This window comes from Oryctolagus cuniculus, chromosome 5 (genome assembly GCF_964237555.1).
Source record: "Oryctolagus cuniculus chromosome 5, mOryCun1.1, whole genome shotgun sequence".
In the NCBI taxonomy this organism is placed as follows: domain Eukaryota; kingdom Metazoa; phylum Chordata; class Mammalia; order Lagomorpha; family Leporidae; genus Oryctolagus; species Oryctolagus cuniculus.
Window position 1 is genome coordinate 135,603,803 of NC_091436.1, and position 16,280 is coordinate 135,620,082.

Consider the following 16,280-nt stretch of genomic DNA (forward strand, 5'->3'; position numbering starts at 1 on the left):
TCACAAGGCTGTGTCCTGGCTGACTCAGAGGGACGTCCAGATGGGCCCTTCCACCAGCTCGCAGGCTCTGAGTCAGGGACTCCATGGCCCCGGGGCCAGGAAGCCCAGGACACAGTCCCAGCCCACCCAGGAACCCCTAAGGTTCTGCAAGCTCCCCTGCCCCCCACAGGCCGGGCTGGGCCGCACTGCTCCAGGGCCAGGGGACCAGGCGGCCACCCTCCCCACCCCCTCTCCCTCCCCCACTGCCTACTGCTGTCAGCAATGGATTCTGTGGCCATCGCCTCAGGCTGGACACAGTGTAAACTCCCTGGGGGACTCAACCCAGCTTCCATGGAGAGCACTGAGCAGGGCGGTGGGGGAGCGGGGGGCTGTCTTTCTCATAGGTATGCTTGGGGGCTCAGAGCCCAGGCCCAGGCAGAAGGGAAGAAACTGTGCCCCTCTTCCCCCGGGACTCCCTCTCCTGCTCCAGATCTGTAGGACCTCCTGGTGAACAGCGCCTCCTGGTGGCCAAAGTGGACCTGGCTTTCCTGCCCTGCTGATCACCAGGCACCACCCATCAGGGCCTCTAAGGGCCCCATCCTGTGGCCCTCCCCACCCCACCCCACCCCACCTTGACCTCTGGAGTCAAGCAGCACTGGGGCCCCAGATGTCTGCACCTGTCCTGAAGTCACACAGCCTCTCTTGAAAAAAAAAAAAAAGATTTATATAGGGACCGGTGCTGTGGCCTAGTGGGTAAAGCAGCCACCTGCAGTGCCAGCATCCCATATGGACCCCAATTTGAGTCTCAGCTGCTCCATTTCCAATCCAGCTCTCTGCTATGGCCTAGGGTAGCAGTAGAAGATGGCCCAAGTCCTTGGGCCCCTGCACCTGTGTGGGAGACCCAGAAGAAGCTCCTGGCTCCTGGCTTCAGGTTGACCCAGCTCCAGCTGTTGCAGCCATTTGAGGAGTATACCAAGAAATGGAAGGACCCCCCCCCCCCCGCCTCTCTATAACCGCGTTTCAAATAAATAAATCTTTTTTTTAAGTATGCATTTATTTGAAAGGCAGAGATACAGGGAGAGACAGAGATCTTCCATCCATTGGTTCACTCCACAAATGGCCACAACAGGCAGATCTGGGCCAGGTCAAAGCCTGGAGTCAGGAGCTTCATCTGGGTCTCCCATGTGGGTGGCAGGGCCCCAAGCTCTTGGGTCATCTTTTACTGTTTTTCCAGCCATTAGCAGAGAGCTGGATTGGAAGTGGAACAGCTGGGTCGGCACCCATATGGGATGCCGGCACTGCAGGCCAGGCGTTAACCTGCTGTGCCACAGCGCCGGCCCCTGGTTTGAGTTTTGGGACTCCACTTCCCTTTTTTTTTTTTTTTTTTTTTTTTTTTGGTAGAGATTCATTTATTTATTTGAAAAGCAGAGTTACAGAGAGAGAGAGGTCTTCCATTTGCTGTTTCACTCTCCAAATGGCCACAACGGCTGGAGCTGTGCTGATCCAAAGCCAGGAGCCAGGAGCTTCTCCCAGGTCTCCCAAGCAAGTCCAGGAGCCAAGGACTTGGGCCAACTTCCACTGCTTTCCCAGGCCACAGCAGGGAGCGGGATTGGAAGTGGAGCAGCCGGGACTTGAACCGGTGGCCTCGTGTGATGCCAGCGCCACAGGCAGCGGCTGCACTCACCACAGCTGTGTGCAGCGGCCCCCACAGCCTCCCTTTCACCTGCTTTGCCCTGTGCATGGTGCACCTGTTGCAGGGGACAGGTGCACCAGCTTGCAAGGCCACCCATCTTGCATCAACCCCAGAGACCCTCCCTCACAACCCCCCACCCACCCCGCCCAGCCTCCTGGGGCGGTCCCCACGGTCTGAAGGCCTCTTTCCTGGCTTTGTCCCTAGGTGGGCTGGGCCGAACTTCCTGCAGGAGAATTCCCGGATCTCCCTGGGGGGCCACAGCATGGCGTGGGAACTTAGGGGAGAGAGGGCATCGGGGGCCGCCCGGGCACTCTGGGCTGCGGTCCTTACACTTCAGGTCAGGCCACCACCCCAGTGCTCAGATGCCCCTGCCGGGGCAGTCCCAGCAGCTCCCTGGGTACAGACGGAACCAGGCCAAGACCCTGGGTGAACCGTGCTGGCTCCAGAGTTGAGGCAGAGGGGCGGGGTGCAAAGACAGAGCCAAGGCCAAAGTCAGAGCAGGTTTATTAGGACATCACAGGCCTGAGCGTGCTGGTGGGGACGGCTCGCCCTGCACACACACCCAAGCACCCCCCCCAGCCTTGGATGAACCCCGGGAAGAGAAGTGCGCGTCTCGGCAGGTTCCAGAGAGCTGGGGCCAGGAGGTGGGGCTGGCCCACTTCACTAGAGAAGGCAATCTCCCATCTCGTCCACCTCCTTGGAGAGCGGTGCTGGGGGCGGACAGGGAGGGAAGGGTGGAGTCTCGGCTCCCACCCCCCCAGGGGCCACCTTTTCCAGCCTCTCCCCCTCCACAGCTGGCCCAGCCCCACCAGCTGGGAGCCACTTCCTTCCCAGGACATGGGGGACCCTCTCCCCTCCTGGAAGCCCCAGGAGCCGGGCTCCCCAGCCACACCGCCCCTCCCTCACCTCTGTCCTGAGCACCACAGCAAGCCCCCTTCTCTACAGCCTCGGCGCCACCCCTCCCCCAAGTCCCCAGCACAACCCAAAGGCTGGGGGGAGCGGCTTCCTTCCCCCTGCAGTGGGAGTCCCCTAGTGCAGGTACTGAAAGGGTGGGGGGATGGTAATAAGGCCGGCCTGCACACCCCAAGAGGAAGGCTGTCCTGAGGCAGCTCTGTCCCCAAAGGCAGCACGGGGCAGGCCCCCTGCCACCACCCAGAAGTGCCCAGAGCCCCTGAAGCTGCTCAGGTTCCTGGGGGGACTGGGAGGAGGGGTGAGGGAAGAGCCCTGGAGGAGGACCATCAGTGGACGCTCGCTGCATAGTTGCTTGCTGCGTAGTTGTGGGATGAGAACGCCGCCCCCAGCGGACTGTGTCCCTACTCATCACCACCCCCAGGGGCGAGTGCCAGCATTCCAGCCATGGCTCCCTCCGCACGCACCCAGCACCCACAGAGGCCGAGCAGGGCCTGACCTCTAAAGGCAGAGGTGGGGGGGGTGAAGGGAAGCGGGGTGGGGTCCTCCCAGCCTGTGTCACCTGCTGGGTGGGTGTGGACAGCAGAGGGGACAGGGACACTTCAACACCGTGGGAATCACAGTCACACAGCAAAGCCTGCCTGTCCGCACGGTGCAGGCAAGGAACTGAGGCCCAGGGAGGGGAAGGGACCTGTCCAAGGCCACACAGCATGTGGATGGCAAAGACTTAACTGTGAGCATCAGGGTCAAGCGAGAGACAGACTGCGCCCGCCCCGGCTGCCATCAGAAAGACCACTTCCAAGGGCTGGTGGCCGCCCTGCCCAGGGGGAGGCCAGGGCCCCCTGCACATGGGCGGCCTGTAGCTCCTCCCCCCAGTGCTCCCAGGCAGCGGGGCGGCAGGCAGGCCATACCTGGCCATTCACAACCCGGCCTCCTCCAGCGTGCTCTCTGGCTGGCTCAGCAACTTCCGGCCCTCCTGGCTACCCGTCTTCCAGAGGCGGGACTCTTGCTGTCCCGCCAGAAGCTTCTTCAGCTCGGATTCCACGAAGCCTGAGCAGCCACACACGAGGGAACGAGTGACACAGGAGCCTACACAGTCACTCCTCCATCCGGGTTCCCGGCCGCAGCTCGTGAAGTCTGGGGAACCCCCCCAAGCGTGAGGGCCTGTGTGTGCAGACAGACTGGCTGCGGCTGGCCGCCCCGGGCAGCTTCAGGCTGGGGCTGGGCACCACAAAGAAGCAGGCACAAGCAGAGCGTTGGGACTTTTGGGACTTTCGACCACACCCCCCAGCCTCGGGACAGCGGACGGTTAAGCCCAGCACCGAGGACGCTTGATTTAATCATCGAGTCTGCGCAGTGAAGCCTCCACAAACCCCTCACGGGCAGAGCCTGGAAAATGCAGAGCTGGACACGCGGCGGTGCCTGCACAGGGCCTGGGCGCCCCCGTGCCCTTCCTGCGTGCCCGGCTCCCACGACTCTCCATGATGTCCTTTACAATAAAGTGGCAAATGTAGGCATGATGGCCCCTGCGTTCTGGGAGGCATGGTGGGACCCCGCAACCGGCTCTCAGAGCCCAGGGCTGGGGCGGGCCACTGGGGTCGGTGGAGGGGTGGCCCTGGAGGCCTGGGCCCTCCACCTGTGGGACCTGCGGCTGCCTGCAGGGAGACAGTGCCAGGATATAACTGAACCAAGGACAGCCGCAGGTGAACTGGCGGGAAATAATCCCAGGCTCCTCGTGCCGGGGGCCCCGAGTTTGCACAGAGCCTGGGACAGGTGGGGAGTATGGCGGGGCAGCTTGCAGCGAGGGCATCCGAGGGAGAGGTGGCGGCTCTGTCCCCCAGCTCTGGGCAACCCCAGGCCAGCCCTGCTGGAACCCTTTCTTCAGCTCCCTGGGGGCAGCGGGCCTGCCCCAAGCCTGCTCTGGAAACTCATTTTGCGTAGGCCCCCTCCTGCGAAGTGTGAGCGCATCTGCACCTCTGGCCAGAGCGTTCAAGGAGCAGACGTGTGTCCCTCCGCCGTCCTCTAGCCACGGAATCCACAGCCCTGACCTGGAGCCCGGACCGCCTGCCCCCAAGTCCAGGCTGTGCCTTTGGACATGTCGTCTGGCCTCATCTGTCTACTGCACGTGCAGTAGACAGGCCCTCCCTCGGAGTGGTAGTCCCGGGAAGGATTTTTATCATATTATTACCGCAAGTCAACTGCGCTCCCTCCGGGGCTCCGTCACAGCAGTGCACGATGGGAAAACCAGGGATGAAGGTGGCCGGGGCGGGGAGGGGGTGAAGGGTCCCGCCCCCGCCTCACTGCCTCCCCAACTCTGAGGGGAGGAGGCGAGGACCCAGCGGCTTCCCGCCCAGCCAATGCAGGGCCCCTTGTGGGAGTCATCTTAGGTCCTCTGGTACCATCTGGTGGTGAGTTCTGGTGTTACACCCCTTGTGAAGCCCTTGGCCAAAGCCGGGCCCGGGGGTTTGGGGAGGCCTTGGGAGAGAAGGGGTCCAGGCATTTACCCACTGTGTCCGTTGGCTGAAAAGTCTTAGTCATCGGTGACTGCAGGGTGCCAGAGCCTGGGACACACAGCTGCAGTGAGCTGTTCTCGTCCTCCATTTCCTCTTCCTCCTCTTCCTCCTCCTCCTCCTCCTGGAGCAGGGCTTCCTTGGAGGGGAAACAGGGCATGCAGGTCCCTAAGCAGGTGATGAGGGCCAGGACCCCCAGCTGCAGCCCCTGGCTCACCCTCCCCAGGTAAACAGGAAGCAGAAGGGGAGGGCTTCGTAAAGGTCAGGAAAGGGGACTACTGCCCACCCCACCCCCACCCCCATCCAAGTCACAGACCCCAGGACCTGCAGCCACCACCTCCCCCGCCCCTTCCCCACCCCTCCCCCACCCCGGCCGCAGACCTTGACCAGGGCTGATTTCTGAAGCTGCTTGTACAAACTGAGGAGGTGGTTCCAGGGGGTCAGCCCCGCCTTGGAAGAGGCCAAGCTGGGGTCTCCTGTGGATAGGGTAGAAGGTCACCGGCAGGGGCACAGCACCTCAGTCAATCCTTGCAACTACCCTGCCGGACAGGACAGGTGCGACACTCTCACCGCCGTGAGGACGCAAGGAGCCGCTGTCACATCCCTGGGGGGGGGGGGGCGTGCTGGAGCTGGGGCTGTGTCCCATATCCCACCAGGCCCTGCACCCTCAGAAGCCCTGGAGGAACAGGGTCCGCCCCACGTGCCTGGCGCCCGCCCGGCCCTCTGGCCCCCGCACTCACCCTCGAGCAGATGTTCCATCTCCTCGTCGTCGCTGGTGACGGCCTCCGTGGTGTCCTCCACTGGCCCCAGGGCCCTCTGCAGGTGGTCTTGCTCTACCTCCAGAGCCCAGGCCAAGTAGCCCCTAATCCCACAGCACAGTCAGGGAGGGGAAGCAGGAGGGGTCCGGAGACCACCCCACCCCTGCGCATGCGCCCTGCCACCACCTCTCCCCTCAGCCCCGTGCTGTGCCTTCCCAGAGCAGGCTGCAGAAGGCAGAGAGCAGAGAGAGGGGTGCCAGGGAGCAAGTGGGGTGCTGGGGGAGAGAGAGCGCCAAGGACAGGGCCTGGCAGAGGGGCTGGGGGCGCTGGGCACCCCGCCTGCCCTGGCTCGTTCCCCTCCGGTGTCTAGTGCTCCCTCCGGGACGAAGACAGCTTACACTTGCAGGAGGACCCTGTCCCTGCCCCCAGCCCCACTGCCCCCCAACCCCTGATGGCTCCTCCCTGTCCCTGTCCCCTTATCCCTGCCCCCGCCCATTCAGGCGCCCCACTGAGCTCCTTATCCAGCTGGGAACTTGCTTTCTGACGCTTCTCAGCCTGGGTGCCCCCATCCCAGGCCCAGATGCTGCCCCCAGCCCCAGGCCACTGCCCCGCCTGGGGCTCCACAGCCCCTCACCTGTCCCTGGAGGCTGGCTGCTCCTTTTCCCTCCCTTCCTCAGACGGGTTGCCTAGCACTTCCTGGCTTCCGGTGGGCAGCACTGCCTTTACCTTCACGGCCTGGGCCGGGACCCTCAGGACCTCCTTGGGGTCGGGGGTGTGGACCCGCATGTCGCCCATGTCCAGCCCCAAGGGATCCAGCCAAGGCAGATGGGTGGCGCCCTTGGGTGTGGCCACAGATGGGCTGCCCTGCAGGGTGGCAGGTGGCCCCACCTCCCTCCTTCCGCCTCCCTGGCAGCCAAGCATCAGGGAGCTGACCCCGAGCTGCGGTACCAGCGCCTGGCCAGGGCTCTTCCGGCTGTCCCTGCTCCTAGCCAAACTATGGAAAAAGCAGAACATGGAAGAGTGGCCCAAAATCCGCGGGCGAGGGGTCGGAGCTGGGGCCTCCATCCTGAGAGCGGAGCCTCTCAGAGCGAGGGTCAAGGTAGCCACCCCAGGACCAACTGCTGAAGAACAGGAGTTTTCAAATTAAACCTCCAGTTGGAAACTTCCGGAAGTTCCAGAAGGCACAGAGCAGATGGGGTGGGGGTGGGGAGGAGTTAAAGGCAGAGGCCTGGCGGGCTGCTGCTTCTCGGGGCTGCAGGAGTCCCGGGAGGCGGCCGAGAGGGACCAGGACTGAGACCAGGGGCTGCGGGGACCCTGCCTCCTTCTGTCCTGCGGAACATTCCCGCAGCCAGACAGCACCTGCCCTCCCTCCCCTGTCCCCACTCACTGAGGATTTAACAATTTTTATCTTATCTGAAAGGCAGCCAGACAGAGAGAGACATCTTGCACCTGCTGGTTCACTCCCCAAATGCCCACAACAGGTAGGGCTGGGCCAGGCTGAATGAAGGAGCCTGGAGCTCCATCCAGATCTCCCACATGGATGGCAGCCCTCACCCGGTGCCTCCAGGGTGCACACTAGCAGGAAACTGCTATAGGAAGTGGAGCTGGGGCTTGAACCCTGGCACTCGGATACAGGATGCAGGCGTCCTGAGCAGCAGCTTCTTCACTGGGCCAAATGCCTGTCCCCACCATGGAGTTTGTGGATGTTGTTGCTTTTAAAGATGTGTTGATTTATTTAAAAGGCAAAGCTACAGAGTGAGAGGGAGACTCAGAGAGAGAGCTTCCATCCGCTGGTTCTCTCCCCCAACCACTGCAACAGCCAGGGCTGGGCCAGGCCAAGGCCAGGTCTCCCACGTGGGTGCAGGGGCCCAAGCACTTGGGCCATCTTTTGTTGCATCCCCCCCCCCCCCCGGCACATTAGCAGGGAGCTGGATGGGAAGTGGAGCAGCCGGGACTCAAACCCGTGCTTCCGTGTGGGATGCCAATATTGCAGATGACAGCTTAGCCTGCTGCAGCCATAATGCTGGGCCTCTGATCTGTGCTGCTCTGCCTGCCGACTTCAGGATTTCCAATCTCCAGACACCACCGAGGTGCCTGGCGCGTCGATCTGAATTACAGGTGGAATCTCAATTCAGTATTATCACTCTCCACCTACGGATGTGATTATCAATCAGCTCAGTGATTCTGTAAACCAGCTGGGGCTTGATTTGCTCATCTGTAAAATGGGTGTAGTCCATGGCACCTACTTCCAGGGGCTGTTGAGAAGGTCCTGGTTGACTGGATCCACAAGACCAAGGTTGCTAAAGTGCATGGCCTGCAGCAGTTGGAGCTTAAGAAACTTGGGCACCCTGTGTCTTTATCGGTACGCATGGAAGGAAGTGAGAAAGATCAAGGTCGAGGTGGGTTGGCAGTCGGGGAGGGTGAAGGAGAGCTGCCGCCTCTCCCGCTCGCCCGCGCCGCCCCTGGGCTCAGCCAGCCCCGGCCTTCCCGCTCTGGGCTCCAGGCCTGTGCCTCGGCATCCGGCGACCGCCCAGCGACTTCCTCTAGAGGGAGCTGATTGCGGCCGGGAGCAGCCAGCACCTCTATGATCGTCCGAGCCGTGAGGGTCCCTCGGGCCGTGCCGGGACCAGCAGAGGCTGCATCCGGCCGCCCGGAACACTGACGCCTGTTCCTGGAAGCTGGGACCCGCCTGGCCTCGAGAGGACCCATGGCCTCGGCCTGAGTGTGGGCAGGTAAGCTGGGAGAGCCCCTCCACGCTCCCTAATCCAGCAGCCCCGGCTCCAGGGTGGGGCAGAGAGCCCTCCAGGAGGGTGCTGGGGAGTGGGGGGTGGGGGAAGGCCTTAAGGTTTGCCTGGCAGTTCCTCCGACTCCTGCAGGGGACTGCTTTTGCTGGGGCTCCCTCTAGCTTGGTCTCCCCCCACCCCCCAGCTTCCCTTCTGGCCCTGGCCCCAGGATGACCAAGAACTGGGGCGTTTAGCCATCCAGGGGATGGAAGTGGGGGTCAGAGCCTAGGTCAAGGGCAGGGAGAGAACTTTCGGTTTTCCATGCTCCCCCACCCCCACCCCACTCCGGCCAGCCAGGCCGATCTCCCTGGGGACATCCATCCCAGGCCCAGCAGATTGGGGGTGCTGGGGATGGTGTCCCCTTAGGTGAGGTGAGGCCACTTGCCTGGGCTGGTGGGGGCTGTTCTGAGGCTCTGCCTGCTTACTAGCAGTGAGCCCCTGGGGAGGTGCTGGAGGGGCTGGGGGTGCGGTCAGCATCCTCTGGCCGTGCTGTCTTGGGGGTGCTGGGACCTGGGGAGCAGGGGGAAGGAGCTGCTTGGGGAGGGGGTGTGCCAGGCCAAGGTCTATTTTAATGAGTCTGGCTGCCGTAGCCTATCCCACCCCCTAAGAAGGTGAGGGTGGGGTGCAGAGACACACAGGTGGCCCCCACCCCTTCTCAGAGAGCCCCTGGAGAGCTTGAAAAGAAGGTGGGGGGTGTTCCCAGGCTCAGGAGGGGTGGGGTCCGGGCTCGGCTGCACCCTCTGCAGGCCAAGGAGGGGGCGCTTCCTTCCTGCTGATGGAGGCAACTTTGGGGAAACTGGGCTCCGCAAGGGGTGCAAAGTGAAAGTGAAACAACTGACATCCAGGAAACACTCCCTCTGCCCAGGGCACCGGCAGATCGGCGCTGCGGCCGGGACGGGGCGAAGAGGGAAACCGAGCCGGGACAGGAGAGCAGGTGTGAGGCCAGGTTAGAGGCGTGGGCTGGGGTACACGGTGTGAGGCCAGGGTACGAGGTGTGGGGCCTGGGTACAAGGCGTGGTGGGGCCGGGGTATAAGGCGTGGGACTGGGGTATGAGGCCTGAGCCTGGGTAGGAGGCATGGGGCTGGGGTAGGAGTCCTGGGGCCTGGGTATGAGGTGTGGGGCCAGAGTATGAGGCTTGGGTCTGGGTGTGAGGTGTGGGGCCGGGGTATGAGGCCTGGGGCCTGGGTACGAGGTGTGAGGCCAGGGTTCCAGGTGTGGGGCCAGGGTGTGCGGTGTGGCCTGGGGTACACAACGTGAGCGTTGGGTACAAGCTGTGCAGTCTGTGTATGCGGCCTGGGGCCAGCAGGCAGGGAGTAGATGGGGAGAAAGGCCGGCTGACAGAGTATGACTCTTAGATCAGTTTTGAGTTCATGGACCCCTGAACATTCACACAGCCAGTCAGCCTGGCTGATTAGCCTCCTGGCCTCAGGCGCTAATCTCTGCATGCCTCACCTTTCCCATCTGTAAAATGGGTACGGTGGTGCTTACCTCACTGAGTCAATGTGTGTTTTCAACACTCAAGGCCTGGGCAGTGCTCCAAGGTGGCAGAGTACACCATAGGCTCTCGGGAGACAGCTAACAGGCCTGAGCTGGGGAACAGCTGTGTTCTGGCCTGCTAAGGGGAAGTAAGGCCTTCGTGGGTGATTGGCCGGGGCGGCAGGCTGCAGTAGGCGTGTGCTGTGGGTGCCGCAGGCCCTGGGCTGCTCTGAAGCTAACATGTGCAGTGGCACAGCTGTGGCCACGCCCTCCCAGAGGCCCCGGCAGCTGGTCGCAGACCATGTGTACGGATCCCTGAGTGTGTCCCCAGCTGCCTCCCCTTGGCGACCCCAGCTCCCTTGCAGGGTTGCCAGTGATTGCTCCAGGAGTGCCCATTCCCCGCGTAGACTCCACCGGGACCCGAGGTGGTGGGAAGAGAAGTGCCGGGGACGGTGTTCGGCGGCAGGGAAGCGCTGCCTGGGACGCCCACACCGCCAGTGCCTGGGTCTGGGTGCTGGCTCTGCTTCCCATCCCAGCCCGCTAATGTGCACCCTGGGGGGCAGCAGGGGATGGCTCAAGCACCCAGGGGGCTCCCACCCATGTGGAAGGCTAGGATGGAGTTCCTGGCTGGCCCGGCCCGGCCCTGACTACCATGGACATTTGGGGAGTGAACCAGCAGGTAGGAGAGCTCTGTCTGTGTTTCTCTTTCTGTATTAATTTTTGTTAAGATTTACTTATTTATTTGAAAGTCAGAATTACACAGAGAGAGAAGGAGAGACAGAGAAAGAGAGAGGGGTCCTCCATCTGCTGGTTCATTCCCCAGTTGGCCGCAACGTCCAGAGCCGTCCGATCCGAAGCCAGGAGCTCCCTCCGGGTCTCCCACATGAGTGCAGGGGCTCAAGGACTTGGGCCATCTTCTGCTTTCCCAGACCACAGCAAAGAGCTGGATTGGAAGTGGAGCAGCCGGGACACGAACCGATGCTCATATGGGATGCCGCACTGCAGGCGGCGGCTTTACCCGCTACGCCACAGTGCTGGCCCTGCTCTACTTCTGCTCCGGCTCCCTGCTAATGTGCCTGGGAAAGCAGTGGCTGATGCTCCAAGTGCTTGGGGCCCTGCACCCACTTGAGAGACCCAGATGGAGCCCCTGGCTCCTGGCTTCATCCTGGCCCAGACCTGGCTGCTTGGAGACTGAACCGGTGGGTGGAAGATTAATCTCTCTGCCTTAAATTGAAAGAAAAAAAGAGAAAGAGAAAGAAAGCCCAGAAGACTGGGGGTCTCCATGGGAATGGGTGCCCTCCAGCCTGCTCGGGAGGCCCTCTCTGGGCTGCCTGGTCAGGCCCCTGCCCGTGCCCATCTCTGCTTTTTCTCCCCATCCCCACAGGCTGACCGTGTCCTCCACTGAGGCCTGAACAAGATGGCATCCGGGCAAGGCCCAGGTCCTCCTGGCGAAGGCTGTGGAGAGCCTCCCGAGCCCTCCACTTCTGGTAAGGGTCTCCTGCCCCCACCCCCCAGCCATGGGGGCCATCCCGAGGGTGGAGTGGGCAGAGGTGGACAGGGCCAAGCCGGACACAGGGGTGCACTGTGCTGCCTGGGTGCAGCTCCTCTGGATGAAGGTGACATCTTTGTACCCAAGGCCCACGGGTGCAGAAGGCAGGAGCTGTGAGCCAGGCTAGGCGCTTGGCGTGGGCAGGGCGGAGCCTGGGCGGGCTGGGTGCCAGCAAGAAGGCTGTGAGGTCAGAGGAAGGGGTGGTTCTACCATCCCCGCTTCCCTGTGGGAGAAGAAATCAGGAAGCTGGGGCGCTTATCAGCCAGGCAGGTCTGCAGGACAGAGAGCGAATGTTGTGCCTGGGGAGGAATGAGATGGCGCCCGCCTTTCGCCTTCTGCCTTCCCCTTTCTGAGCCTATGGCCAGGGAAGCCCAGAGTACAGCCTGCAGCAGGCAAGGGCTGGGCATCCCTTGCACACCAAAACACTGAGGAGCCCAGATGCTGGCTTCACACCCGGGCTCCGCCGCTCGCTCCTGCAGTGGGACCCTGTGCAGGTCACGGGGGTGCACTCCTCCCTGGGGCTCCTGACAGCCAAGGGGCAATCTAGTGTGGTGATCAGAGAGCCCGCCGGCTGGGGCTCTGTGAATGAGAGGCAGCATGAGCTGCCCAGCGGGGCCTGAGCGGCTGAGGAAGTGTGAACACCCAACAGCACGGGGCTGCCGGGGTCCTGCGGCCTGCACTGACCCCCACCCCGCGCCCCCTGTGATCCGCAGAGCAGCAGGTAGCCCGGGACACGGAGGAGGTTTTCCGCAGCTACGTTTTCCACCGCCACCGGCAGGAGCAGGAGGCCGAGGGGGCGGCTGCCCCTGCTGACCCGGAGATGATCTCCTTGCACCTGGAACCTAACAGGTGAACTCTGGTGCCCCGCTTCCACAGGGCCATCTTAGGAAGGTGGAGGCTCCCACGGGGTCTGTGCAGGTCCTGGGGAGGGCAGAATCCTACACCTGGGGCTGCTCCCGGCCTCACCCAAGACCTCAGAGCCTTCTTAGCATGCGCCCGACCCTCGCCCAACACCGAGGGACCTCTGGGGAGGGGCACTGCACCTGCCGTGGCCCAGGCCCCAGCCCCGCCTGTCTCCCGCACCTGCAGCACCATGGGGCAGGTGGGGCGGCAGCTCGCCATCATTGGGGACGACATCAACCAGCGCTATGACTCAGATTTCCAGAACATGCTAGAGAAGCTGCAGCCCACGGCCGAGAACGCCTATGAGCTGTTCACCAAGATCGCCTTGAGGTACCCCACAGGTGTCCCCGCCGCTGTGCTGTGTCCTGCCCGTGTGATGGGCTCTCTGCGTGGGGGGGTCCCCATATATCTGCTGTTAACTCCTGTGGATTCGGCCTCCCTCTCCCTCGCTCTCTCTCTCTCTCTCTCTCTCTGGATCCTAGACACCTCCTCTTTTGTACATAAGCTCGCAGCTCTGTTGAGCTCTGACACTGAGGACCTGCCTGGTTAGACTGGGACTCTAGAGGGACCCAAGGGTAAGGGTGTCCCCGGGCACTCCAGCCCCGCTAGGACGCACCAGAGATGGTCAGGCTGCTAACAGGCCGGGTCTCCTTGCTGGAACCTGACAGCCAAGGGGCGACCCATGCGGCGATCAGAGAGCCCACGGGCCGGGGTTTGGCTCCCGGCTCTGCCTCACGCCGCCATGGTGAAGCCTCCCAGCCTGCAGCCTCCTCCTCTGCAGAACTGGGGAGCCCCGCGCAGCGCGGTTCCCGCCCGGGGTGGGGGGGCAGGCTTGCAGCGGAAGTGAGGGCAGCAGCGAGTGAGAGATCAAGAGTTGGTGGTTGGAGTGGAAGCGCCAGGCCCTGTCCTCTGAGGCCGACACCCCAGCCCCACTCCGCGGCGGCTCCGGGACCTGTCCTAACCTCCTCTTCTGTCCTTTTCTCTCTGCCATCCCGCGGGCTGCCAGGCCAGCAGCAAGGCCCACAGGTAACCTCCCTGCTGCCTCTCTGTCTACACGCTCTGCCCTGTGCCCCCTTCTGTGCCCCTCTGTGGCCGCAGCCTTTTGCGCGTGCGCGGGGGGGGGGTGTACCCCACAGCAGCAACCAGCTCAGACACCCCCAAGCTTTCTCCTTTCACAGAGGCCCAGGCTCTTCCCAAATCAAGCCCAGGCCGGCGGTGCCTCCGCGCCCTTGGTTCACAGCTGAGCCATTCAGCTCTCCAGCCGGGGGGTTGGGGGTGGGGGGCACGGGAAGGGGTGAACCAGGGAGGGCAGGCTGGAAGGGCCCCCTCTGACATGGTCCCTGCTGCCCACAGCCTGTTTGAGAGTGGCATCAACTGGGGCCGCGTGGTGGCTCTCCTGGCCTTCGGCTACCGCCTGGCCCTGTACATCTACCGGCGCGGCCTGACCGGCTTCCTGGGCCAGGTGACCCGCTTCGTGGCCGACTTCGTGGTGCATCACTGCATCGCCCAGTGGATCGCGCAGAGGGGCGGCTGGGTGAGTGCCCGCAGGACCACCACATCCGCTCCATGCCCCGGCTCCCCGCAGCCCCTTTGTGGACCACCCTGTCTCTCCTGGCAGGTGGCAGTCCTGAGCTCGCACAACCCCATCCTGACAGTGCTGGCGGCCCTGGCCGTGGTCGCGTTCTGCCAGTTCGTGGTACGAAGACACTTCAAGTCATGACTCCCGGGGAGAGGCCCTTTGGGGTCCCCAGCGGAGCCCCCTGCCTGGATGTAAACCACGTCTCCTCCCCTTTCAATACAGAAGCTTTAGCAGATGGGCACTCCAGCTTCAGAGGGCCCCTGGCCAGGGCTCAGCTGGGCTATGGAGGTGCCCCAACATCGCATGGTGCTAATGGGCCCCCTCTCTGGGCCTCTGCCCGCCAGAGAGGGGCTGTGGTCTCCTCCCTCAGCTCTCTGGATGCCCTTAGCCCTGTCTGTAGTGCGACAGGGTGATGGGGAACCTGGGGAGGCCAGAGGCTGGTAACCACTCCTTCCCAGGAGGCTTTTAATGGTTTTAGCTTTTTATAATACTCTTGAGAGAGTGCCCCCCCCACACCTCTCTGCCCCAGGTCAGGACATCTGGGACAGGGTGGTCAGTGGGACTTCCCCTGTGTCTCCCAGGACCTGGCCCTCCTGGAAGGGCAGGGCCTGAGAGCCGGGCTGAGGTCCTCCTCAGCTCTCCCCCTGCCCTCACTGCCCCCACCCCACTGTGCCATGCTAGTTGGACTCTCAGGGATTCTGAGTGTGGGGGCGGCAGTGCACCCCAGAGCGGCCGGGTGAGTCCAGCAGGACCTCCAGACCTGCCCTCGGGTCTCAGCTCCTTCCCCTCCCCTTACCAGAAAGCTCTCTCCCAAGTGCCCTGCCCCCGTCCCCTGGGGAGCAGGACACAGAGGCCCCTCCTTGTCCAGCAGCTGGGTTCAGCAGTTGGTGTGTCAGTCCAGCGAAGAGGGGTAGGGAGTTCATCCAGAGGCTTCCGAGTGGGAGGAGGGCCCCACAGCCCAGGCATAATCCCAGACCTGGGCCCCGGGCACAGTGTAAACCACGGTGTGGATGGGGGAACTGTGAATACTTGAACTCTACCCCTCCCCGCTAGCTCCTCACCTGCGAAGACCACTCCTGGGGGGTGGGGGGTGGGGTGCCTCCTCCACCTGCACAGCCTGGGGCCTTGGGGGTGAGGGGAGGTCTTGAAGCCAAATGCAGGGAAGGGACGCAGATGGAGCCCATCAACCACCCCCAGCCCCTCTGTGTTTGAAAATAAATTGTGCAATTCCCCCAACCTCGCCGGCATCTCTGTGTCCTGCGCTGCCCCTTTTCCCTGGACGTGCCTGCCGCTTACCTGGCTTTTTCCCCAGGGAAGATCTCACAGTGGGCCTCAGGGCCCTTCCCCGGGGGCTGGCTGCGGTTCTCAGCCTCAGCTGGAAGACCCCTCCCGTTAACCCTTCTCCATCCACTCTCCTATCTAGCTGGGTCCCAGGCAGTTTCCTTGTCCTCTGAGGAAGCTGGACTCAACTCCTCAGCCCTGGCTGCAGAGTGGTGAGGCCGCTGCCTGGCCCCAATTCCTCTCTCTTCCTGGGGCCACCACCCACGCCAGCCCGCGAGGCCCTTCGCCCCCACGCTTAGCTCTGCCTGGGACACGGTGTCCCAGGTCCCCCTTCCCAATGTCCCCACCGCCAGCCTTACGCGCGCGTGCACACACACACACACACACACACACACACAGGGCTTTTTTCATTCTAGGACTTTGAGGCTGCATGGGAGTCCCTATGGGGATGGCAGTCAGGGGTGATAAAAATAACAAGCATGGGGGCGTTGAAATGTTCCAAAACCCAGTGTTTTTAATCTTGGGCACCCTGGTCCGTGTTTCTAACACCCTTCCAAAAAACGGTCACGTGGGAATCCAAGAGGCCTCACGAGCTTCGTTTCTTTCCCTCCCTGGGGCAGGCCTGCCCCTCTCATGGCCTTCAAAGGGTAACAGCGGGAGGAGGCAGCCCTGCAGGCAGAGGTAGCTGGAAAGGGGGCTGTTACAAGGCACCCGAGCGTTCAGGAAAAGCTCAGAGACCTCGCGCAGGCTACGCTGAGGGGGTAGGGGCTGCTCACACTCCCACTTTACAAATAAGGAAACAGGTGCCTCCCCGAGCCACTCTGGTAAGGAAAGGGAGTTAGAGCTTATCACCACGGCA

The 16,280-nt window shown here is 62.9% G+C and overlaps 2 protein-coding genes across 6 annotated transcripts; one reads left to right on the forward strand and one right to left on the reverse strand.

The window, feature by feature from the left end:
* Nucleotides 1-2,159: 2,159 nt before the first annotated feature.
* LOC108177335 (gametogenetin-binding protein 1) lies at nt 2,160-7,150 on the reverse strand. Its single transcript, XM_070074685.1, has 6 exons — nt 6,484-7,150; nt 5,832-5,953; nt 5,473-5,567; nt 5,086-5,230; nt 3,493-3,631; nt 2,160-2,382 (listed from the first exon to the last, which is right to left on the reverse strand). The coding sequence occupies exons 1-5, from the start codon at nt 6,912-6,914 to the stop codon at nt 3,501-3,503; spliced, it is 924 nt and encodes a 307-aa protein (XP_069930786.1). The 5' UTR covers nt 6,915-7,150; the 3' UTR covers nt 2,160-2,382; nt 3,493-3,500.
* A 1,207-nt stretch (nt 7,151-8,357) lies between these two features.
* On the forward strand, nt 8,358-15,376 carry BAK1 (BCL2 antagonist/killer 1). Of its 5 annotated transcripts, none has more exons than XM_070074688.1 (7): nt 8,358-8,581; nt 9,478-9,566; nt 11,494-11,596; nt 12,372-12,507; nt 12,748-12,891; nt 13,915-14,095; nt 14,180-15,376. In XM_070074688.1, the coding sequence occupies exons 3-7, from the start codon at nt 11,527-11,529 to the stop codon at nt 14,279-14,281; spliced, it is 633 nt and encodes a 210-aa protein (XP_069930789.1). In that variant the 5' UTR covers nt 8,358-8,581; nt 9,478-9,566; nt 11,494-11,526; the 3' UTR covers nt 14,282-15,376. The 5 variants fall into 5 exon arrangements, with proteins under 5 accessions (XP_069930789.1, XP_069930788.1, XP_008261012.1 ...); XM_070074687.1 differs by having other exon boundaries at nt 9,498-9,566; XM_070074686.1 differs by having other exon boundaries at nt 8,359-8,581; nt 9,478-9,578.
* The last annotated feature ends 904 nt before the right edge of the window (nt 15,377-16,280 follow it).